The 23,943-nt window shown below is 47.1% G+C and overlaps 1 protein-coding gene across 5 annotated transcripts in view; it reads right to left on the reverse strand.

The window, feature by feature from the left end:
* The window catches only part of PSTPIP1 (proline-serine-threonine phosphatase interacting protein 1), a 41,871-nt gene that overhangs the window by 17,409 nt on the left and 519 nt on the right, over positions 1-23,943 (reverse strand). For 4 of the 5 annotated variants that reach the window (XM_036281547.1, XM_036281546.1, XM_036281548.1 and 1 more), the window contains exons 2-3: positions 6,911-7,011; positions 5,865-5,939 (exon numbers count right to left, since the gene is read on the reverse strand). In XM_036281547.1, coding sequence (XP_036137440.1) covers positions 5,865-5,939; positions 6,911-7,011 — 176 coding nt within the window. Of the gene's footprint in view, positions 1-3,471; positions 3,586-5,864; positions 5,940-6,910; positions 7,012-23,943 lie in introns of those variants that run through there. The other variant, XM_036281549.1, reaches the window with a different exon arrangement.

Below are 23,943 nucleotides of genomic sequence, written 5' to 3' on the forward strand. Positions count from 1 at the left end.
CATTACTATTTGAACATATGTTTAAAAAGCATTTGTTGTTTATCTGAAATCCAGACTTAACTGGACGTTCTATATTTTATGTGTCAGCCCTGCAGAGAGGGCTCTTCCTCAGAACCATGAACTGAGTTGAGGCCTGAGCAAAGGTGTTGGCGCCCAGCCAGGAACCCAGTCCAGTCTGCTGATGGATAATGGGGCACCATGGAACTCTGGGTCAGAAACAGCTCTGGTGGGGCAGAGTGCCTTTCCCTGGCCCATTAGATCTCAGGGATGGGCCTCTCAGAGGGCTGAGTTCCCTGTTCTGTGCAGGAGAGAAGTGATTTGGAATTCCAGCATAGGAAACCAGCAGGACCCAAGAAGGGTCTCCTACTCTGCAATCCCATGTACAGACCCTGGAGCCAGATGGCCTGGGTTCAGTCCAGGCTCTACCACTCATTCTCTGTGTGACCCTGGGCAAGTTACTCACTCTCTCTGCATCTCAGTTCCCCTTTTGTAAAATGGGGATAATAATAGCACAAACAGGATGGTTGTGAGGATTAAATGAATTTATATGTACAGAGCACCTCTGTCGGGATCTGGTTGTTGTTGTGCAACCCTTTCCAAAGCCTACATCTGCACACTCCACCAATCCTGGGGGTTCCCGGGGCCCCTGGACCAGAACTCCAGTGTTCCACCTAAGAGATTGCCCACTCTCAGGGGTAAAATTCTCTGCCTGTGTTTGTAGCCTCTTAACCAAGGAGGCAAAATTTGCCATGGTTCCCCCCTCACCAGGATGCCTGAGTAGCCACTGTGAGTCAAGGCAGATAGGAAACTGAACACGATGAGGCTTGCTGAGGTCACACAGAGGCAACATCAACATGTTCTCTCACTGGATACATCCTTAGCCCAGCTGGCTCTCTGCAGTTTTCCGCCCCTCATAGTGTTTCTGAGGAGCAGTGCACCCATCTCTGATGGCCACATGGCCATATGGCTCCTGCCCAGGACAGCCTTGGGCTCCTGCCCTCTTGCCTGCATCTCCTAATAATATATACAAGGCAGGCTTTCAGGGGACTCCTTCCTTCCATTGGACAGTTAGGGAAACTGAGGCCAAGCAAAAGCAGCAACCTTGCAGGACCCAAAGGCTAAGAGGAGAACTGTGGGTGTCTAGTGGATTTCCCTCACCACCAGCAGCAGCATAATCTGGGAGTTTGTTAGAAGCGCAGGTTCTCAGGCTCTATCCCAGTCCTGAAGTAGAAACCCACAGTGGGGCCCAGCATACTGTGTTAAATTGCAGGTGCTGCTGATGTTCATTCAATTGTGAGAGCTGCTGGCTTAAATTATTGAATCCTCACAACTCTCTCCAGGGGAATGGCCTTAAACTCTGATCATATGGAGGATTTGGGGATAGTCTGAAGTCTTTCTCTGGCCCATGGGACCAGCAAAGATGGTTTCTTTTAGCTTTTCTATCATTCCCGGGTTTTTCCCCCTTGACATTTATAAAAACTGTTACCAAGACCTACTCAAGCTCTCCTCTTTTGTGTTTCCATTGCACGTCAAGGGTGGGGATCCATGCAGACCTCTACCCTCTGCTCTCAGTCACTGGTGTCCTTGTGTGTTGCCCCTTTTGACTTGGCTTTCAGGATGCTCAGCCTGAAATTGTGTGTTCAAACACAGCCTACATTTCCAGTGTAAATATTTTCTTTTGTACCTTCCCCATGTGGCATGCACCACTTCAGGTTTCTGCTTTGGCCTCCCTATCTCCTGCCCAAATGCTTGCCAGGAGGCTGCTGCCTCCCAGCTGACAGGAGTGGCTCCTCTCAACTCCTTGTGCTGGAGGCTGAGCCTAAAGTAAGCTAGTGTCAGAGGACCCCTTCTGGTAAAAGGGCCCACCTGTCTCCCTCCAACGTCCTTAGTAATGCCACCATTCTCTGAGCTCAGAAGAAGAGAAATTAAGAAAACAAAAACAAACAAAAAACAAGACACCTCTCCTGATAGAAATACCACAGAATTTTAGGCTATGACAAGTGGGGGTGTTGGGGGTAAAGGTGTAATTATGGATTTAAGTCCATCCTCCTTCAGGGCATGACTTGCTTGAGGTAACCACAGAGGGGCTTATAGGAAACTGGCCCCAGCCTTGCCCACCTTGGTTCCCCTTCATTTCCTGAACCCCTGCCCTGTGCAGCTTCTGAGAGCACATGCTCAGCAATCCAGGATGAGCAAGTCGGGGAGGAGATGACAGCTTCTGACGGAAAAGTGATATTTAAGCCAGAGCTCAAAGCACAGGCAGAACTGACTGGCAGAGGAGAAATGGGGAGGGCAACAGAAAGATCAAAGGCCTGGTGTTTGGAAGGGAGAGTCAAGGTAAGCTTTCTGCAGGGCTGGATGTGTGGTTTAGCAAATGAAGACACCCTGCTATCTTTAAAATGCATTGAGAGGGCTTGTGGAGATCTCTTGAGTGTGGGGACCAGGTCTTATTTGTGCATTCTCCATTGCCAAGTGGATGTTTGCTGAGTCAATGTGTGAAGGAGGTGAATGAAAAAAGCCATTTGAAACGGGGGTAACCCTCCTTTAATATATGTGGCTGAACCTCCAGGCCCCAGTGAGGTTTCTGACCAGTCTAAAGGTCAGGGCTGATGCAGAAATGCTACATTGTCAGGCAGCAGAGGCGAGGAAGGCCAATCAGCTCTGCCCTTTTGGCTCTCACTGGGCTATTTCTGGGGTCACTTAACCTCCTGCTTTGTTGTCCCTGCTTATTCCCACCCAGCCTATGCATCTCCAGCCCTCTGCCTTCCCACCAAAGGGCTGAGAATGAGCATCCTGTGGGACCAGGGGATCTTGGCCATGGGGGGCTGGCACCTCCTCCTGCAGGGCCCTTCCCCTGCTAGGGGGAGCTCCCAGCCCCTACACTAAACTGTCAGGCCACCTTCCCCAGAGGGCCAACCCCAAATATATCCCACAAGTGTCCACAAGTGACAACCCAGACTGTCATTCATTCTTCCCACGAAGAACCCTCCAGGTTGGTGTGGGAATGGGGTGAACTGGTCTAAGCCAAGACCCTAACAGTTAGATAAAGCTAGAGTGTCTGGGAGAGCTTCCTGGAGGAGATAGGCATAAGAGGGAGGGAGGGAGGATAAAGTCACCCTCAGTGTGCTAGACTCTGGCTTTGGGATGGTAGAGCCCTTTATTTATTTATTTATTTATTTAAAAAATTTTGAATCCCCTAGACTCAGTGTAGGGCATGGCACGTAGTAGGTGCTCCATACATGCTTGCTGAATAAATGGATGGGCGATGGGTACTTGGTCCACAGTTAGAGAAAGGAATAACTAAATGGTCTCACTAACCCTAGTATATGCCATCAATAGTAACACTTACTAAGAACCTATTGTATGCTGGGAGCTGCATGGCACATGACTTTAAGGGAGTCAGTGAGCTGAGATGATTCCACTCCTGCCTCTCTCATTCACTGGTTCTGAATGTGCCCTGCACTTTCCCACCTCCAGCTTTTGTTCATGCCAGTCCTTTGGCAGAAAGGTGCCTCCTGTACATCTCTGCATCTTCCAGGAAGTTTCTCCCCAGTCCACACTGCTCTGCCCTGCTCCTCTGGTCACCTGAAATTGATGGGGAGCTTGAGGCATTGCTGGTTTGCCCAACACTACTCCCAGCCTGCTCTGGAATCTCCATGACTGGGCTGTAGAGGCCCCTGCGGGTTTTGTTTCTGCCTCTCCTGCTGCAGGTTAGGCACACCCAGCCCAGGCTCCAGCTTCTCTCAGTGGACAAGAAGACAGACCCAGACCCTGCTCCCTGCCCTGCCTGGGGCTCCCATGCTGGATGAAGGCTGCCCCTGTAGGGGCTCACAGTTTCCAGTATTCTGGGCCAGGAAGAGGCTGGGCCCCAAAGGAAATGGTCGAGACTGCCCAGTCAGGCTTCTCAGCAACAAACTAAGAGAGTGACCACAGTTATCTGACTTGTGGACATGCCTTTGAAATTGTAAAGACCCCTGGTTTATTAAGCATCCCTGTGGGTTGCTGCTCCCTGCTAGACATTGTGATTGCCCAGAGCAAATCTTGAGGGTGACTGTCCTCTTTCATAGTCTAGGACCCAGGACTCAGAGAGGGGGAAATGACCATACCAGGGTTACACAGTATATAGGGCAGGGCAGATCTTTCCCCACTTAACCTCCTATGACCACACAGGGGATTGGGGCTGCCCAGAACATTGCCCTGGACATTTCATAGTTCTAAAAACCAGACAAGACACTGTGTACCTCCCCATCCTTCCCACTATCCCCTGACTCCACCCCCATTTTATGCTCTTCCTTAGTGGCTTCTTCTTCCCTGTTTTAAGTTCCCTGTGACTCACAACTCCTTATCCTGGGCTCCTATTAGGACCCTGCCCAGAGTACCCTCTCCAACTCCTCGCAGAAGGTAATCTTTCTTTCAGGGAAAATTTTCCTTTTACAGCTGGCTTAGGAGGCCAGGGAGCAGGAAGAGACTCCTCCCTGGTCATGCTACCTTAACTGGGGCAGACAAAGAAGGGCCCCACAGACTGCATTCATTCCTCACCATGTCCTGGGCCTTCTGTGCCCAGCCTGTTGATCTTGGTTCTGCCCCTGCAAGGCCCTCAGCCCATGTTCCTGTTGATCTTCACAATAGCCCACTGGAGTGGGCAGATAACAAAACTCATTAAGCAACTTGCTCATAGTCACACAGCTCACAAAAGACCAGAGCTCATGAATTCTTACTTTGCGTTCATGCTTTTTGGTCCAATGCATGAACTGAGCATTCATCTCCCCTGGCTCATACCAATTAAAAACCCTCCTTTAGATCTTCCCATGTTTTCTCTGGATCCAGTAGGAAGCAGGAACCAACTAGGATCCCCTGGATTTCTAGGGTCCCCTGGATCTCTAGGGTCCCCCAAAGAGTATTCAGGGCACTGCAATGAGGGGACCTGGTTCCAAGCTCTGGAGCTGACAGGTTTGGGGGCCACTTTCCTTGGGCAGAGCCAGACACTTCATTTCAGGGAGCAGGGGCAAGAATCAGGGGTTCTTATGGAAGATGCAGGCTAGGATCAGGTTTTGGGGCTCCTGGGTAGGAGAGGAAGGACTCATCAGAGCCATTGTAGAACATGGAGTCCAACACTTTGTTGTCTTTCAGGCTGGCTCAGTCCTCACCCAAAAGGAGAGTCCACACCTTCCCAAGGCAGCCCCTTAACTCCAATGTTAGAAATTTCTCCTTCAGTCATCCTCAGATCATCACTCTCCCCTGCCCAGCAGTCTACACACAGAGACCCAGGCCTCAGGGCTGGAAAAGCCTGGCTGCTTCACAGCAGCAGCTACCTTTATTGCCCCTCCTCCTAGCCAGGCCTGACCTGAGACCCTGGACACCTTTAATTTTTTGATGAAGGTTGAATTATTATCCTGCCTCACTGATGAGAAAATGTAGGCACAGAGAGTGTCAGTGCCCAGACCAGGATCATACAGCTGGTAGGTGAGGAACTGGTACTAGGTGTGTCCTTACCTTGCAGCCTAGGCCAAGCCTACACTGCAGAGGAGTTGGCAGCGAGTTAAAGGCCTGTCACCTGGGGGTGACCCTAAGGGCTCTCAGGACTTTGGGGGAGGCTGCCCAGGTTGTATAGGCTGTGCTACAAGTGCCTGAGGACTGATGGCCCCTGCCCCCCTGACCTGAGCCTTCCCGTCACTCAGCCCACTAGATTTTTCTCCCATACATAGAACCTGACCTCTCAATACCCAGGAGAGTTGTCCTCCAGGCACCCCTGTCCTGGGAGCCATTCAGACCCTCCCTGGCCCTCCCCAATTCATCCTAAACCCTGTCTAAATGCCCAGAAAGTGCCTGGCAAAGGAGGAAGCCCAGGGCCTGGGACCTCTTACTTGATCTCTGTCTGGCCACCTGCTTTCCGGGCAATCTGCACCAGCTCCTTCCCGTACCGCTCCTCTGCTTGGGCCCTGCAAGAACAAAGCGTGGGCACTGCATCTACTCCAGTTCTGCTGGCCATGACTTCCTCAAATGTCTGCAGGTCCCTTGAAAGTCTGTAACAGAACCTGGAAAGTCGTCCTCTCAGCATCTAGGAGCAGGCTGGCCCTATAGGCTTCTTTCTCTAATAAATGCTGGCCAGCCCTGGCTGGTTTGGCTCAGCGGTTAGAGTGTTGGCCTGTGGTCCAGAGGACCCAGGTTCTGTTCCCAAGGGCACATACCTCGGTTGCAGTTTGTCCCTGACCCTGGTTGGTCGTGTGGGTGGCAACCACTCGATGTGTCCCTTTCACGTTGATGTTTCTCTCTCTCTCTCTTTTCCTCCCACTCTATCTGAACAAAAAAATGGGAAAATGTCCTCAGGTGAGGATAAATAAATAAACAAATAAATAAATGCTGGCCAAATGCATGTACTTTTGAAGGTACTGCATATTATTTGCTCACTTAGGAAAGGCCAACATCTGGGGAAACATAGAAGACCCACACTCGTGACTTTTTTTAAAAAAAAAGGAAAATAACTTTCATGTATGAAGTGTTCTATAAAATAATACAGGAAAAGGCAATACTTTATAAGAAAACTGGCCCAAGTTTCTGAATATTTTTTAATGTAACCCATATTATTTTCAATATCAGGGAAAAAAGGGTTATTTTTTTCTATTTTTATTGTTGACACTATTAAAGATGTTCCCCCATTTTCTTCCCTCTGTTCACTTCCAGCTCCCTTTCCCCCACCTTGGCCTTCACCACACTGTTGTTTGTGTCCATGGGCTATGCTTATATATTCTTTGGTTGATCTCTTCACCTTTTTTTATCCAGTTCCCCCACCCCCAACCCCTCTGCCCTGACAGCAGCTTGGCTGGGATGGGCAGCCTCAGACATTTTCCAGAGTTGGGTGGAGGGTTGCCTCCCTCCCTCACCAGCCCTTACCCACCCTGTCGATGCTCACCTCTGCCTCAGCATCTCCTCCATGTCCTTGCACATCTTCCTGCCATCCAGCAGCCGCTGCAGCAGCACCTCATATCCCGTGTGGGCCATAAAGTCCCTGCACTGTCAAACAGAACAGAAGGATGTTTGAGGGCTACACTGGGCAGTGCTGGGTGGGGAGCACAGCCTGGCAAGTACCCCCTCTGACAACAACCCATCTGCCTCCATCTCCCTCATTCAAAGGAACGCTCTTAAGATTCAGTACCTGGTTTCACATAGGCACACAGGAGGTCCCTCCCTCATATGTGGAGGTGCCAGGTGCATAAGTGAGACCTACCTGCACCAAAGCTTACAGTCCAGGAGACATCAACTCCTCAACACAAGACAGCCATGGGAAGGGCTACCACCAAGATCCCGTGATGACAGCCTTTATAGGGTCCCCTACACTGCTCACTCCTGTCACTGTTTCAATAACCCTATTATCTCAGATGTGTAAGTATGAGATTCAGCACCTAGTGTTTTCTTTTCTCAGACCCCAAAATAGCCTCAGAGACTGGGGGAAAGAGTTCCATTTCTTTGATCTCACACACCATAGCCCCATCTCTCAGAGCTCAGAGGATCAGGAAAGTTTTCATAAGGCCACACACACACTTGGGGGTAGCAAGTCTAACTGTCTTAAAGTCAAAGCTGATGGTGCTCCTGAGGAGAGTCAGATGTGGTAGGAAAGGGCAGAGATGCCACCAATTACCTCAACTGGCCCCATGTCAGACCCAGCCCACCCTCAGCAACTCAGAATAGTAGTATCTTTACATCTGTAGCACACTTGGGACACCAAGCTCATCCTTCCAGAAGCATTCCCAGAAATTCCATAAGCCCAGGTTCTACTGCCCACAGGGTGTCAAGAAGGGTGTCTGTGCCCTGATTGGTTACTCAGGGCCCCACCTGAAAGAAGTTGTTCCCCTAAATCTACTGCAGTCCTGTTCTGGGGCCAGAGACAGCTTCAATGTCCAGACTAATTTTTCTGGGCTAGGCTGGGCTAGACTTTTATTTCTGTGGCTTTCATGGGTAGTCATTTGCTCACTAAAAAGCCAGCAGATAATAGCTTCCTACCCCCCAGTCTCTGCCTTTCCTCTGGACCCAAAGGGTAGAAGGAAAATGAATCTGGAGGCCTCCTTTCCTCTCCCCATGAGGAGGTCACTTTAAGCTGGACACCGGCATCCAGGTCTAAATTCCACAGATCACCAGAAGAGAGGCAACTTGTCTAGTGTCCCTCAGTCCTTTGGGGAAACTGAGGTACAAAGAAAGGAAGGGTATGGTTGAGGTCACACAGGCAGAGATGGGACAAGGGGACCTGTTCTTGCTCCATGATATCTCTGGGAGAGATGACATGGAGCTGAGCGGGGAACTGACTAGGGTCCAGCCCTATAGCAGGACACTCTTCCTTGCCAGTCCCATGACCAACTTGACTCTCCAGAGGAACCCCTCTGTCCTTAATTCCAGAGTAGAAAGAAAAGCAAAATCAAACCTATGTTGGCTGTTCTGGAGGAGGCAGAAGGCACCAAGGGGCCCTGCAGGCTGGGTCCCTAGGAGCTCATGTCCCCAAAGTGCTACAGGCTCAAGAGTTTTGTTCATCCTCTGCTCAGAGCCACGGTGATGCTAGCAGGAGCTGCAGTGAATGTGCTACTGTTACAAGTGACTAGCCTGTTCTGAGGAAGTGCCTGACTGCCCAGGAGCTGCAACGTCCCCTAGACTGCACCCTCACTCCATCCACCTCCCCCAGGGAGTGAGTTCTGATTCATTGCTCAGAGCTGGGCAGCACATCATTGAGGAAATGAATGAATCAATCATTCACTCAGTTAATCAGTTGGTTTTCCAGGTCCACAATACAAGACCCAGCACCAGATCACCCCTTCCAGAGCCCACCCCAACTTTCTCTTTCTGCAACTCATTCAGCTTCACCGTCTAAACAAGAGCTCCCTGCTGGTCCCCTCATTTAAGGACTCAGGTTGACATTTCCACAATGCCAAAGCTACCAAAAGGAGGGTCTCTCACCTCTTTCTGTGCACCCACCACCTCTGTCACCTGAAAACTGTCAGGATCTTTTCCCTTTGTGAATTCCATTTGTGGAGTCCACCTGCCACACACTGCACCAAGAACATTACAGCCATTATCTAATTGAAAACACACACCCAGGAAAGTAAGGATGGTGACAAGGAGGCCCAAAGATAAGAGGTGACTGCCCAAAGTCACTAACCTGGTAAAGGTCAGAATTTGAGATACAAACGCATGCTGGCTGTTTCCAAAGCTGCGTACCCACACCAGTCATTCACTAGACATCCATTAGCTGTTTTTAAATTTTTTGAAACATAAAAAAATATATTTTTAAATAACTTTTGAAAATGATTATTTACATTCTCTCCATCTCAAATCAAAGCTGTACTTCAGGCTATCATTCATTTGAGGAATGCTGCCTTGAAGAAGGACTGTGCTGGCTCTGCAGACTAAGTACTGACAACCAGCAAGCAGCCAGAAGCCCCACAATGTGGCACCTAGGGTAACCCACCCTGGGGTAGGGTGCTGGGTGGACAATAGATGCGGTTCCCTCTTTTGAGAGGCTTGCTCAAACCACATGTGAGATTGCAGGCCTTGCCATCTATGCTGTGTGGCCACTCTGGGCCTCACTTTCCCCATGGAGGGACCAGACTGGGGCTTCCTGCTATCTCTTGAGGCTCCAGGAGGAGGTACTCAGGAAAGCTCTGGGCAAGAGAAAGCATATTCCTGCCTCAGCCTTTAGACAGTGTGGAGAAGGCCTGAGTTGCTGTTCTGCCCAGGAACAACCCACCTGCTTCCCACTCTGGGTGGATCTCAGTGTGAGCCATTGTCCCAGCCTGAGAGCTGGCTGTGGCCCTGCCATGGCCCTACTTGATCAATAGAGAAGCATTTTGTGTACCCACCACCACTTCCTTCTTTTCCTGCCCATATCACTCTTGGTGGCTGCAGGGACCAGGGCCTTGTGTAAACCACTTCCCTTCTTGGAACCTGGTTTCCTCATTGAGAAAGTGGGGGCAGAGGCCAACCTCTCTCCTGGCCCTGACATTCACCTCTCTATTGCACAGCCCTATCAGGAAAAACTGTGGCTGCCAAGTCAGGGAGGGTGCCCAGGTCTTGCCTGAGAGACTGGACAGAGTTCATTAGACTAGATATGAAATCACATCCTATCCTGTGATCCTGGTTGTTCTCAATTCTACTTCCCTCCTTATAAAAATGGGCCAGATAGTTCCCACCACGTAGGGTTGATCTGAGAAGCCAATGAAATCATGTGTATAGGTGGGAATAGTGATCAGAACTTGCCCTGAAATAGGTACTGGGCTAAAGATGATTACTCCCATTTAATAGCTGAGGACAATGGAATGCAGAGAGGTTACCTAACATGACCTGCAGGGTATGGTTGAGATTTGAACCCTGCTCTCCCAGACCAAGATCTTGGTTCTTAACCTCCCATTCCCTCACCTCTCTGCAAAGGCTCAAGCTTAGTGGCTGTTCTGCAAGTGGTAGGTCCCCATGCCCTGCCCTGTCGCTGCCTGCTCCACCACCCCCACCAGATAGAACCTTCCTCCACTGTGGCCAGGCTGGAAAAATGGCGTAATCTCCCTACCACAGCCCACACACACCATTCCCCACCAGACGGTTCATTTAAAAGGCTGAAGAATATTTTTCAAATGCTCCTTTATGTGGAATTTCAGAATATAAAGTACATCAGCTAAACCTCTAACCTTGGAGAAAGAGGACTGGGATTTGGTCTCAGTTCCCATCAACTAGGAATAAGCTGGGTAGCCTTGGTAAAGTCCTTTGCTCTCTCTGGGCCTTCCTCACTGTGAAATGGGTATAAGGGGAAGAAGTGACCTTCAATTGACCTTCCAGCAGTGAGGTTGATGTATGTATGCTGGTTTTGGAAGCCATGATGACCAGTGGTGGTGTTTTACCTAGATAAATCAGGAGATGGGCTGGAGCTGCCTGGGGGCTGAGAGAAGAATGAGGCTGGGGTGGGAGTAGTTGGCCTGTCCAAGAATTGACACTGATATTTCAACTGGGAACTAAGTGGGGGCTGTGGAAGGTAACTGGGAAGAGCATCCTTGTAACTCTCTACCCTTGAGAACCGTCTAACGGGGGAGAGGAGGCACCAAAGAAGCTGTGTGGAGTGATCTGTTGGATACAACTGGGAGGAGTCAGAGGCAGGCAGTAGCAGAAATAGACAAATACTGCAGAGGGGTGCTCCAGGGGGTAGGGATGGCAAAACCTGCCGAGGTGCCCAGGAGAGGGAAAGCTAATCTGTGGGCATCTACCACCTGCCACACTGTTACCAGCTGCAACAGCACCAGGGAAATAAGACATTTTACCCTTTAAACGTCCTGACCCATGCCCTTCCTGTCCATAGAGATGCCAGAAGCAGCTGGTAGTGGGTATGGGTAGAACATGGCAAGTGAGGAAATGGATCCTGTTCTCTTTTCCCATCATATGCTTCAAACCAGTTTGAAGCTTTAAACTGAATGAGAATGAAATTATGATCTTAGTTTGTCGAGCTGGAGTAAGTTATATCTGAAAAAGACTAGAAAAGCTCTAACACATGCCCAGGGGTGGGGAAGAGAAATCTAATAATGGTTTTGGAAGGTAGAAGAAAGGAAAATTGTTTCCTGCTTTCACCTTACCAAGTTCAAAAACCGTTTTGTAAAGTGCTAACCATTCTAATGTCTGACATGCTCTTGGATTGATAGGCTCTTCATTTTTTAAACCTTTTTTAACAAAATCATTTTTCTTGGTGTAAGGGGAGACAGAACAGGGAGACTAGCCTCTTTCCTCTCATCTCAGAAGCTCCAGAAGATGGGGACAATTCTGAACAATCGTGAGGAGCAGTTTAGAGCTGTGCTGGCTTTGCCCTTTCGCCTCTCACACCAGCTTAACATTAGGGACTTCTGCAGCTAGCAACTAGTTTACTGTTGCTTGTCTTCTGTGGATTTCTCGTGAAAACAAATCATTAGGATTGTTAGGAAACTTGAGGTAGTCAGCACTGAACTCTCCAGAAGGCAGATCCATGAAGACAGAATGGACTTGTCTGGTTCTCTGCTGGGTCCTAGTGCCCAGAGTCTGCACAGCAGTGCTCAGCCAACAAGTTGAGCAAAGAACTGAGTAAAGTGCTTCAGGAAGACTCTTGAGACAAAATGGCTTTATGACTGTTGGCTCTTGAGGTGCCCCATATAGGTGACCAGACCATTTGCTTGCAGATTCAAAGACTCATTACCCAGTACCTTTAAATAAACCAGACCAATTCCCTTTACTTCTTATAATAGTCATACAAATATGGAAACTGAGGCTCTGAGAGAATAAGTCAGTGAGTCGCAGCCAGGTTCTTTTCACTGCCCCTCACCTATTACCCCACAGTGGGGTTCATCTTCACTGTTGTTCAGCCAACTGAGGAAGGCAAAGAACCAAACACAGATATGGCTGGGATGGAAGGATGGATGGATGGTAGGCAAGCCGATTGCTTACCCAGAGTATTTCAGAAGGAGGGGTGGGTTAAAAGAGGATCCCAGACTAAAGCCTTTGAGGAACCCTTGATGAATGATGTCACCAGCAGACTTTTGTAGGGCCATCAGAAACAGAGGGGATGTCTGTGGTTGGTGTCCTCAGAGTCCTAGCCAGGACTTGGGGAGTAGGGGGGAAGAGAGAGAGGCCAACTCCAGATCAATACAAGGAAAGGGTTTTCCAAGAGCCAAAGTGATCCCAGTTATGGAATGCAAGGCAAGCTACTTTGATAGGTAGAGAGCCCCCTCACTAGTGGTCTGTGAGCAGGATGAAGATTCTGCAGAGAGAACCTGTTTGTACTAGATGTTTTGGGTCTAGGTGTCCCCTGACCCAAGGATTTGAGGGGGCCATGCATAAGCAGATAAATGTGAGGTGATTTGTAGCTTTTCTAAGATGGTTCAAGATAGGTGTCACAGGAAGAGAGCTGAGAAAGCAGACAGACATTTACTTTTGAAGAACCAAAGCAGGTCAAATGTGGTTAGATGAGCTATTCTGGGATTAGCAAGGCTGACAAGAGTTTGAGATTAGAAATATATTTCCATTGACTCCCAGTCTGACAGATGGCCCTATAAGGCCTCCCAGGGCTCCTCATCAGAGTAGCCGAGCAGCCCAGCTGGGTGGGCCCCTAACACATCTGCGGTCCCTCGGCTTGGGTACTCACAGGGCTCCAACATGCTGGGGAGCCTACAAGCCTGTGTTTGATAGTCACTTTGCAGCTTCTGGAGGTCCTATCAAAGCTCTGTGAACTTTCAGGGCCTCCCAGGAATCCCACATACCTGGGTGAGGTTGGGGTGAGCAACACAAGCACCAGAAGAGGACCTACTGTGTACATCTGATGCCTCTTATCTCAGCAATATTGACCAAAGCATGCTATTGTTTGAGGACAATGAGGATGAGAGAGGTTATGTAATTTGTCCAGGATAAAACAGCAATCGTATGGGTGTACTTGGCTTTCAACCAAGGTCTGTCTGGCTTGAAAGCTTTCTTCTTTAAAAAAAAATTTTTTTTTCTTTATTGATTTTAGAGAGAAAGGGGAAGGGAGAGAGAGAGAAACATCAATAAGAGAACATTGATTGGCCTCCTCCTGCATGCCCCCCACTGGGGATTTGACCCACAACCTGGGCATGTGCCCTGACCGGGAATCGAACCAGTGACCTCTTGGTGCATGAGTCAATGCTCAACCACTGAGCCACACCAGCTGGGCGAAAGCTTCGTTTTTTTAAATAGGCCTCCTCCATTATCAGGAAGGAAAGGTCTCCACTATCACAGTCCCCTTCCCCCAATCTGTGATGACTGTCTACTTCCCCTCCACCATCTTAAGTCTTAAAGGCCAAGCTCAATCCCCCACTTCCTCCTCCTGCTTTATGAAACCAAAATGTACAGAAAACTTAGAACAAAGAGGGGCAAAGGTTGGAGGTAAGCACAAGTCCAAGTAGAGGCCTGGAGATGGGAATAAGTCCCTGAGGTTTAGAAGCCTGGAAATTTGATGCTCAGAGCTGTAAGCTCTTTGGAAAGGCAGCAATGAGAAATCTGAGGGGGCTAAAGTTGTGGCCTGAGGTCAGCGGGAGAAGAGCCCTGAGTCAGGAAGGAAAAGGTGTGGGACTTGCCCAGGAGTTTAGCTGGAGCCAGGGCTGGTTCCAAGTTCAGGGAAAGGAACTGGCTAGGATGTGCACAGTGCTCTTGATATCTTATCAACTCTAATTCTCAGAGAACCTTGTAATATTGACTGTGCTGTTTTTGTTCCATGTTACAGATGAGTAACTGAGGCTCAGCAAGGTGAGTAAATATTGTTCATCCATAAAAAAAAATGAAATTCTGACACATGCTAAAACAAGAATGAACCTAAAAGAATTATGCTAAGAGAAGTAAACCAGACACAAAAGGACAATTATTATATGATTCTACTTATATGAGGTTCCTACTTAGGCAAATTCACAGAGACAGAAAGTAGAAAGAAGTAGGAGATATGGGGAGGGAGATGAGGAATTATTATTTAGTGGGTGCAGAATTTCTGTTTGGGATGATGAAACATTCCGGAAATAGATAGTGGTGATGCTTATACAACACTGTAAATGTACTTCATGCCACTGAATTTTACACTTAAAAATGATTAAAATGATAAATTTTATGTTATGTATATTTACTATAATAAAAAGTAATTGTATAATGTTATAAGTTTAAAAACAAAACAAATCTCTATTCTTTACTCAATTCACAAGGAAGTAAAATGAGGACATGTAAATGGTAAAAGCCAGATAGATATCTGCTTCTTAGCAATGACAGTGTGTCCAGCATCACCACTGTTATCTACACCAATGGTTCTCAATCCTAGCTGCACTTTGGAAACACTGGAGAACTACAGTCCTACAACATCTGACTCCCTGTTACATTTCTGATATGATCTCTAATTACTCTCCAGTTCATCACTCTGCCCCAGTCACACAGGCCTCTTTAATGTCTCTTGAACATGTCAAGCACTCTCCTGCCTCAGTTAATCACCCCCTCTTTTTATCCCCAGTAAGGCTCAGCTTCTGTTTTTCCATTTCCACAGCTGGGAAGTCCTGAGTACCATCTGGTCACTCCTTCCCCACCCTGGCTGGTACTGGAGCTCCAGCTAGCACTTCCTGTTGCCCAATAGCAGGTGGCACGTCAACACTAGCGGAAGTGGCTGTTACTCGCCTGCCTGTATGGTCATTCATTGCTCAGGGTTCCAGGCCTCAGCAAAAAACCACACTGTCCCACTAACCCCTAAGGGCTCTCTGACCCAGGTCTGGGGAGGTAGCAGCCAGGCTATAGCCCCAAAGTTCATCGTTGGCATCCCTAGGCACACATCCCCTTTATAAGCCTTGGTTTTCTCTCTGTAAAACAGGAATAAGAATACCAATAAAAACCACAGGGCAATTTTTGGAAATGCATCTTGTCACTTGAAGTCATGGGGAGGATCTCTAACAGTGGAATTTACTGTGCATTCTGCGAATAAAATGATCCATATATGAGGCTCACCCTGTAAGTGCATATCCAATTATAAGTATGTGTCCCATGGGACCTGTTCTATGTTGAGCAGCAGAAGGTGGTCCCTTTAGCACTGCCCTGAGTCTCCTCATCTTCAAAGCTTTTATCTTAGGTGAAAATCACTCTGACATCCTACAGATATGGAAACTGAAGTTCAGACAGGGCAAGTGTAGGTGAGGGCCAGGTGAAGCTTCAAAGAAGCCTGTTCCCTTCTGAACCTTGAGAATGGAGAATGACTGAACCTGTAAAGGAGGGACCTCTGGATCTATCCCAGTGGGGAGCCTTGGTGTGGGCAGCCCTCAAGGCACAGGACATCACTGTCTCTTGCTGGAAGCCATGGCAGTTTCAGCTTCCACACCAAGTTCCTTCATCATGCAGTTCATAGTATTAGTCAGGCTCTGGGTGAGGAGGGAGGACATCCTGCCCACAACCTACAGCCTTCAGGCCCCTTTGCATGAGAGGAAACATCCACCCCAGGAGAGGTTGCAAAAAGGCAAAAGACAGTATCTCTGTCACCACCTATGTCTGGTCAGGTCCTTTCACAATTCAGCTAGGATCTTCCCTTCCTGCCCTGAACCAGAAAACTGCTCTGGGCCAGAAAACTGTCTTCCAAACCCACTGTGCCCACTCCCCCTCCATACCTTTGCCCATGTCATTCCTTCTACCTGGAGTGCCCCTTGTCCTCCTGACATTTCCCAAGTCCTCACCCACCCTTTCAAAGCCCAAGTAAGGCCCTTCCTCTCCTTTTCCGGGGCTACCCCAGTTGTGTGTAGGTGTTAGGAACAGAAAATAAAAGCCCCCGAGTTTCTGGGAATTGCAGAGCAAAGAGAGTCATTGAGAGGCAGATATTGTTTTCCACCAAAGATAAAATCAAAGGTGGGTTATGCTCTTGACCCAGGATACTGCAGCCAGTAAATCCTATAGGTGACCATCTGCAGCCATTGTGAAAGCACAGCAAGCATGACCACTAACCTCTGCAGTGTACTATCACCATCAGACAGTTGGCCATGTCCTGTGGAATGAGAACACCAAGCTCTCAGGTCCCAGGGCCATCACATACCACAAAGTGTGCACAGAGTATGTGGAAGAGGAATACTATTGAACCACAGATTTTACTTAAAATGACCATCTCGGCCTTGAAAACAGGAATTGCTTAGTTTTGTTTTTAAATATTTTTGTTTTAATGACATATATAATCTGTGATCACTTGCAGAAAATTAGAGGGAAAATGGAGAAAAAAACCACCCTGCTTCCAAGATAATAGGAACCAGTGTCACCCTTTTATCCCATAGGAGTTATAATTGAACCAAAACCAAACTAGCCAATTGCTTTGAATTCAGGGGCAGAGCATAATGGCACCCAACAGACCTGAGGTGGGGCTGGGGGACTGGCACCCTTATGCTGCCCTGGACATGTGACTATGGAATAGCCCTTGACCTGCCCATGCCTTTGTGCCAGAGACGGGAGGACACTGACAACCTTTCCATGCAAGGTGGGTTTGGACACATGTGGAGTGACTGTCACAGTACCTGGCTCATATTAGGTACTCAGCACACAGGTATTATTGCCACTCCTCTGGGGTGATTTAAGTAGCTGGGACTTGGGGAAAAAAATCTTCATGGAACTTGAAATAAATGTTCTCTTTTTCATTTTTAATTTAATTATTTCAATAAGTAATACATTCATGTGGTCCAAAAATCAAACAGTATAAAAAAGTGAAAGCACTCACTGACTACCAGCCCTGTCCCCCATCAATTTTTTTCTCTCACTCCCCCTAAATGTCATCACTTTAATTAGTTCTCTGTGTGTCATTCCAGAGATTCTCATTGTTAAAACAAACCTGTGCCAATATAAATGCTTATTTCCCCCACTTTTTATAACAGATCAAATACCAGATACACACAGTTTGGCTCTGTGGTTTTTACACAAAACACTATGTCTTGAAGAACTTTCCCAACCAGTACAGAGAGAACGTCTGTCATTCTTTCTGACAGCCATGACCAGGGAGACACTGGGAAGGCAGTTGGGGGCAGCAAAGGTAGAACAGCCAGGGCCTCCCTCTCTCACCTCTAAGCCCCTGTTGCTTGGGAGGGAATTGCTCCTCAGGCACTGGCCTCCTTGGCCTTCAAGGCCATAGGACCTGCCCCACTGTAAGTCCTCCCAGTGTCTGAGCAGACAGGTTCCCAGCAGAGCCCCTTTCATCTCAGTCCTCTAGCTCCTGTTCAGCCAGAGGGGTCCTAAAGGGTCTGCTTGTGCCAAATGCTAGATACCCCCCCCCCCACTTTCTTACCCAGGAATATCTCCTTTTCTGGGAATCTACTCAAAGAAGTAATCCTCAAATGCAAACCTTGATACACAAAGATCTACCTAGAATGTCACTGTCCAGAAGAGTAAATAGTTGGCAGTAACCTAAATGTCTAACAATAGAGGATTGAGTAAATCATAGCATGTCCACCAGATCCACAAGCTGGAGGACTATGCAGTCATTAACAATGTTTTTGAAGACAAGGAAACCACATCATGACCACACATGTTCAAAATGGAATTAAGTTGAAAAGAGGGGACAGGTTGCACAATAATGTGAATGTACTTAACACATCTGGACTGTGCATTTAAAGTGGTCAAGATGGTAAATATTATGTTAGGTGTATTTTACCATGATTAAAAATAAAGTTTTAAATGCAAGAAAATGTGTGGGGGGAATACAAAATCACATAGAAAATATACTCACACCTATGTAAAAGAATCTTAGACAAACACGGCAAAAATATTACCAATTGTCTCTGTGTGATGAGACAAAGGCTGCTTTATTCCTGTTTTTCTCTATTTTCTACTTTCATTTTAGGATCTTATATTTGTTGTTTTATTTATTTAGAAGGTATGTTCATAACTTTAAGTGTCCAGAACAGAACAAGTAACCAGTGAACATCTGTCTGATTTTCCATGAGGCCCTAAGGCCACTGTTTGGCAGGTCCTGAGCTGAGAAGAGAGCTTTAAGACAGGCCAAAAATGGGGCCCCTCTCTGTAGACTCCTAAATGGGGAACACTGGGATATCAGAACTGGAAAAGGGAAGAGGCTACAGCAGCTGGGTAGACACATGGGGTAGGGGTGGGCCCAGCTTCAGCCCTGTGTGTCTCCCTGGTAATTCACACCCCCCCTCCAGGGAGTAGTAATTTCCTCTATCCTCTGTCTGTTGGGGTCCTCAGATCTTCCCAACTTGACACAGAAGTTTCCAGATGAAGCCAGAGACCAGCTTCAAAGGGGAGAGATGTGACTACAAATTAGAGGAAAGAGTTCAGGCTTATTCTCTCTGTTCCCCTTAGTGGCTCCTGCCTAAAAGTCAGGTGGTGGTGGTAAGTCACTGTAGTATCTCTCGCCCAGCCTCCTCAGGCCTTTATTTTTCCTTTTTTAAAATATGTTTTTATTTATTTTTTAGAGAGAGAGAGAAACATTGATGTGAGGGAGAAATGTCAATCGGCTGAATGCCCCTTACTGGGGATCGAGCCCACAACCTGGGCATGTGCCCTGACTGGGAATCAAACTGGGACTTTTCTGTCATTGGGTCAATACTCAATCCATTGAGCCACACCCGCCGGGACTTACTTTTCCTTTTAATGGCCCCAAGAGGGATAGGATGCGGATCTCAATGAAACCTGGTCCAGGACTAGAGGTTCCCTCTTAAAACAATATCCAGCGACTTCTTTGCAAAGGCCATTGGATATATAGGTTTGGGAGAGAGTAAGACAATGGAAGGGGAAGGCTGCTCAGAACCCTGCTCCTCTTGTGCACCCAGCCTATCCCAGCTATCAGGGAACCTGAGTTTTCAGCACTGGACGATGGCTTCCTTGAGGACAAGATGGATTGCATGTGGGGGTGAGGCTCAGGGGTACAGCTGAAACCACCTAGTCAAGAACCCTGCTTAACAAATATTCCTGGAATATAACTAAAGTGAAATGTAGGAGAAAATTCATTCAGGAAGGGAGGTGGGACTGTGGAGATATTCATTTATTCTACAAACATTGACTGAGCATATAACCCACTTGCCAGCAGTGTGTTGAGGATGCAGACAGATGTTTCTTGGTTGTGTGCTGAGAGCAGAGCCACTGGTGAGAACAACTGTGTTTATGGGAGGAGTCGGGAAGCATCCTGCCTTCTCTGGCCTTCTATGCCCCTCTGACTTGGTGCTGAGGCAGGTTATAGGAGATCTAAGGCCCTCCCAGCTCAGGTATCTGTATTCTCAGCCTCAACCTTGTCTCACTGTCAGGACCTGTTCTGAGGCTCAGTCTCACACTTCCTGCAAAGCCATATGCTCTTTATCATGATGTATGTATAATCGAAATCAAATTATTCCTTCCCTCCCTGTGTGGCTAGCCTACTCCCAACTCATTCCCGCAGCAGCCTGCATCTGAATGCTTTGCTGCAGATAAAAGCAGGGTATAAATGACTACTGTGTGGCTACACTGATAACATTGCAAATACAAGCCCACTAAGAGACAGGACTGGTCTACTCCTATGCTGAATGTTTCCACCTCTTTTTAGCCATTATGTCTGCTTTTTATAATTTTCTGTCTCCTCCCTTGCTATCAGGCTACCAGTTATCTGTGAAACTGTCTCTGAAAGTTCAGGTCCATCAATATTTATCATTCACCAACTATATATCAGGTTCCATGCAGACCCCAACTAATTGCTGCATCTATAGGTTAAAAGATCACATGATTGTGGGTAAAATTGGAGTTCATAGGCCCTAACTAAAAGCTATGGGCCATCCAGTGTAAGTAAAGTATATGAGCTTTAGTGTAAACTCTTAGCTACTCAAAAATAACTTTTGTTTTGGAACAGAATAGAGAACCCAGAAATCGACCCAAGTCATTATGCTCAATTAATATTTGACAAAGGAGGCAAGACCACACAGTGGAGTAAAGACAGTCTTTTCAGTACATGGTGTTGGGAAAATTGTACAGATACATGCAAAAAAATAAAACTAGACCACCAACTTATACCATACACAAGAATAAACTCAAAATGGATAAAATACTTAAATGTAACTCATGAAACCATAAAAATCCTAGAAGAAAATCTAGGCAGAAAAATCTCAGACATCTTATGTAGCAGAATTTTCACCAATATGTCACCTAGGGCAAGAGAAGCAAAATAAATAAATAAATAAACAAACAAACAAATGGGACTATAAACCTTCTGCACAGCAAAAGAAACCAGCATCAAACAAAAAGGGAACCCACAGTATGGGAAAACATATTTGCCAATGATATGTCAGATAAGGGCTTAATTTCCTAAATATATAAAGTACTCATATAATTCAACAAAATGAAAACAAACAACCCAGTTAAAAAATGGGCTGAGGACCTGAAGAGACACTTCTCCAAAAAGTACATACAGATGGCCAAGAGACATATGAAAAAATGCTCAAAGTTACTAATCATCAGAGAATGCAAATTAAAATGACTATGAGGTATCACCACACACTTGCCAGAATTGCTATCATCAACAAATCAACAACAATTGCTAGTGAGGATGTGAGAAAAGGAAACCTTAGCTCACTGCAGACTGGTGCAGCCACTATTGAAAATATGGTGTTTCCTTAAAAAACTAAAAATGGAACTGCCATTTGACCCAGTAATCTTGCTACTAGGAATAGATCCTAAGAAGCCTGAAAAACCAATCAGAAAGAGTATACACACCCCTATGTTTATAGCAGCAATATGTACAACAGATAAGATCTGGAAGAAGCCGAAGTGGCCATCAGTAGATGAGTGGATAAAAAAGCATGTACACAATGGAATACTATGCCTCTGTAAAAAAAAAAAGGATCTCTTACCCTTTGAGACAGCATGGAGGGACCTGGAGAGTATTATGCTAAGCAAAATAAGCCAGTCAGAGAAAGACAAGTATCACATGGTCTCACTTATTTGTGGAATCTAATGAACAAAATAAGCTGACAAACTAAATAGATCCAGAGACATGAAAGCAGGGAACAGACTGACAAACCTCAGAGGGAAGAGGGGTATGAAGGCCCAAAGAGATAAACCAAAGAACATATATGCATATATGCATAACTAATGAACGCTGATAATAGTGGAGGGAGGGCATGGGAGTGGGGAGGAGGGGACCAATGGGGAAAATGAAGGGACATCTGTAATACTTTTGCAATAAAGCTAAATTTAAAAAATGACTTTTGTTTCTCTTTTTACTTGGAGCTAGTGCCAGAAACAGGGCTGGTGACATCTGTGTTTTGGAAAGTTGAAGTTACCGGATAACTGAAATGCTAGTATTAGATATGATTTTTCTAGTTCTAGGGTTTCCTTCCACTATTAAAGTCTAGTCATTTTCAGTGTGCTGTCAGGCTGCAGGGTTTAATGGTATTGCCTTGGGCTGGGATAGGGGGAAAATAGGGAAAGGGGTAGGTTGATCTCTGTCCCTAAACATCCCCATGGCAGCTAGATATATATCTTTTGTGTTTTACAGATATGTGTGTAAATTGAGATTCCAGGTATTTCTGTCAACCTTGTCTAATCTTCTTACTTCTTTGAGAGGTAGGAAGTACAGAATTTTTCTGTCCATTTCACCAATGTGGCCCCAAATTTAATGATTTGCCATGTTGATAGAGAATAATGAAGCACCCTGATTGAGAACCCAGGCACTGAAGCCCAGCCTGCTGCGGTTCAATCCAAGCTGTGTGATCTTGGGCAAGTTCCTTAAGCTCTTTGTGCCTTAATTTTTTTCCCTCTGAGTAATATGGATAAGAATAACATCTATTTCATTGCCGTAAATAAGTGACTTGACACATGGTCTTGTGAGTGTTAGTTGTGCTTCATGGGCTGAGGGCTCAGGGAGAGGTGTTAGAATTCAAAGCCCTGGGAGCAATAATGCTGACAATGACCTTTGGGGCATCTGCCCAGGCTCATCTGACAAGATCCCACTGATCATGTTTCTCTCCCTCCCAACTCTGGCCTTCCCTAAGGAAGCTGAACCCTCAAGTCAGGCCCAGGGAGCCAGCAGTGGAGGACAGGAGGCACCTGGAGGCCATGAAACCCACAGTGGCTCAGAGGTGGGGCAAGTGCAGAGTGTGGCAGGATGCCACCCAGGAAGCTGCTTTCTTGCTGCTGCTTCTGTTGTTGTTGTTACTGCAACACCCTGCTCCCTCATACACCATCCCCTACTGCCCAGATTCTGCCTATGGAAGGTGGGCTCAGGCACTCTGGCCTGGGACAGATGTCCTGAAAGTAAAACAATCAGGGTCTCCTGGCCTGCTCTGTACTACAGAGCAACCTGCATTTCTAGGCCTTTCCACTTTCCCCAATCTTGTACTCCAAGTCAGAGCAGTGATGTGGTGACTCACCACTCCTTGCCTCTCCCATTGCAGCCACCCCCCTTTCGTTATCCTCAGCTGCCAGCCCTGTGTGTGGGATGGGCTGAGCCAGGTCTGTCTCCATTGGCTTCTCTGGGCTGGTCTCACTCCCTCTTTGTAGAGATGGGGAAACAGAGGTCCAGAGAGTCACAGAGTGCCCTCCCCAGGCAGCCCTCTGCCCACTGCGAGGTCAGTGTAAGCATGACGCAGGTCACTTACATGCAGGCGCTAGGCCCCAGAAAAGGACCCAGGGAGAAGAGGCTTTTGGCTGGAGCAAAAGGCCAGGGAGTCCTCTACGGGGCTGAAAGGAGGGGTGGGGCTTGTGACTGTCATATTCCTCAGCTCTAACCAGAGGTCTCAGCTTTTCCCCATGAGTCACTGGTGACAACCAGAGGTTCAGGAACAGAGGGGAAGGCTGAGGGACAGCTGGAAAAAAGCTGAGGGGATCCAGGCCCTAAACTGGCCTTGCAGGCTGTGTGGTCTGGGCCAAGCCATTTAACCTCCACAAACCAGATGGGTACTATTCTCTCATGGCATAAAGGACTTGATTTATACTTGCAGTGAATTTAAGAAAAGAGAGGAAGGAATTGCCCAGCCCTGCTGCCTCTTCAGAGGGTCCTTAAGGGCTGCAAGGAAAGGGGGTTGGGTGAGGGAAGAAAATTACCATTTGAATGCCAGCAAGGTGTTGGAGACTTTATTACATTCTATCACCTTATTTAATCCTCCCATTATTAATATTTATCTCTACTATGTAGATGGGGAAAATGAGGATCAGAGAGGTAAAATGACTTGTCCAGCCTTTAAACAACAGAACCAAGATCCAAATTCAAGTTTGTTTTGTTCCCAAACCTGTGACCCATTCCCTTCTTTGCTTCACATGGCCTCCCCAAACTCCCACCCACATATTAGATTCTTCTCAAAAGATCCTGCTATGGGGAGAGGGTCACCTGGAGGAAAAATCAATCCTGGGAGTACAGGGGATATACCCCAGGCTGAGGAACCCCTTTATCTTCCAACTCAGAAGGGATGGTGGCTCAGGTCATCTCCACAATTAATACCAAAAATTAACCACTATTTTTATGAGAAAACTTCTCTT

Source organism: Molossus molossus, unplaced genomic scaffold (assembly GCF_014108415.1).
Source record: "Molossus molossus isolate mMolMol1 unplaced genomic scaffold, mMolMol1.p scaffold_m16_p_38, whole genome shotgun sequence".
In the NCBI taxonomy this organism is placed as follows: domain Eukaryota; kingdom Metazoa; phylum Chordata; class Mammalia; order Chiroptera; family Molossidae; genus Molossus; species Molossus molossus.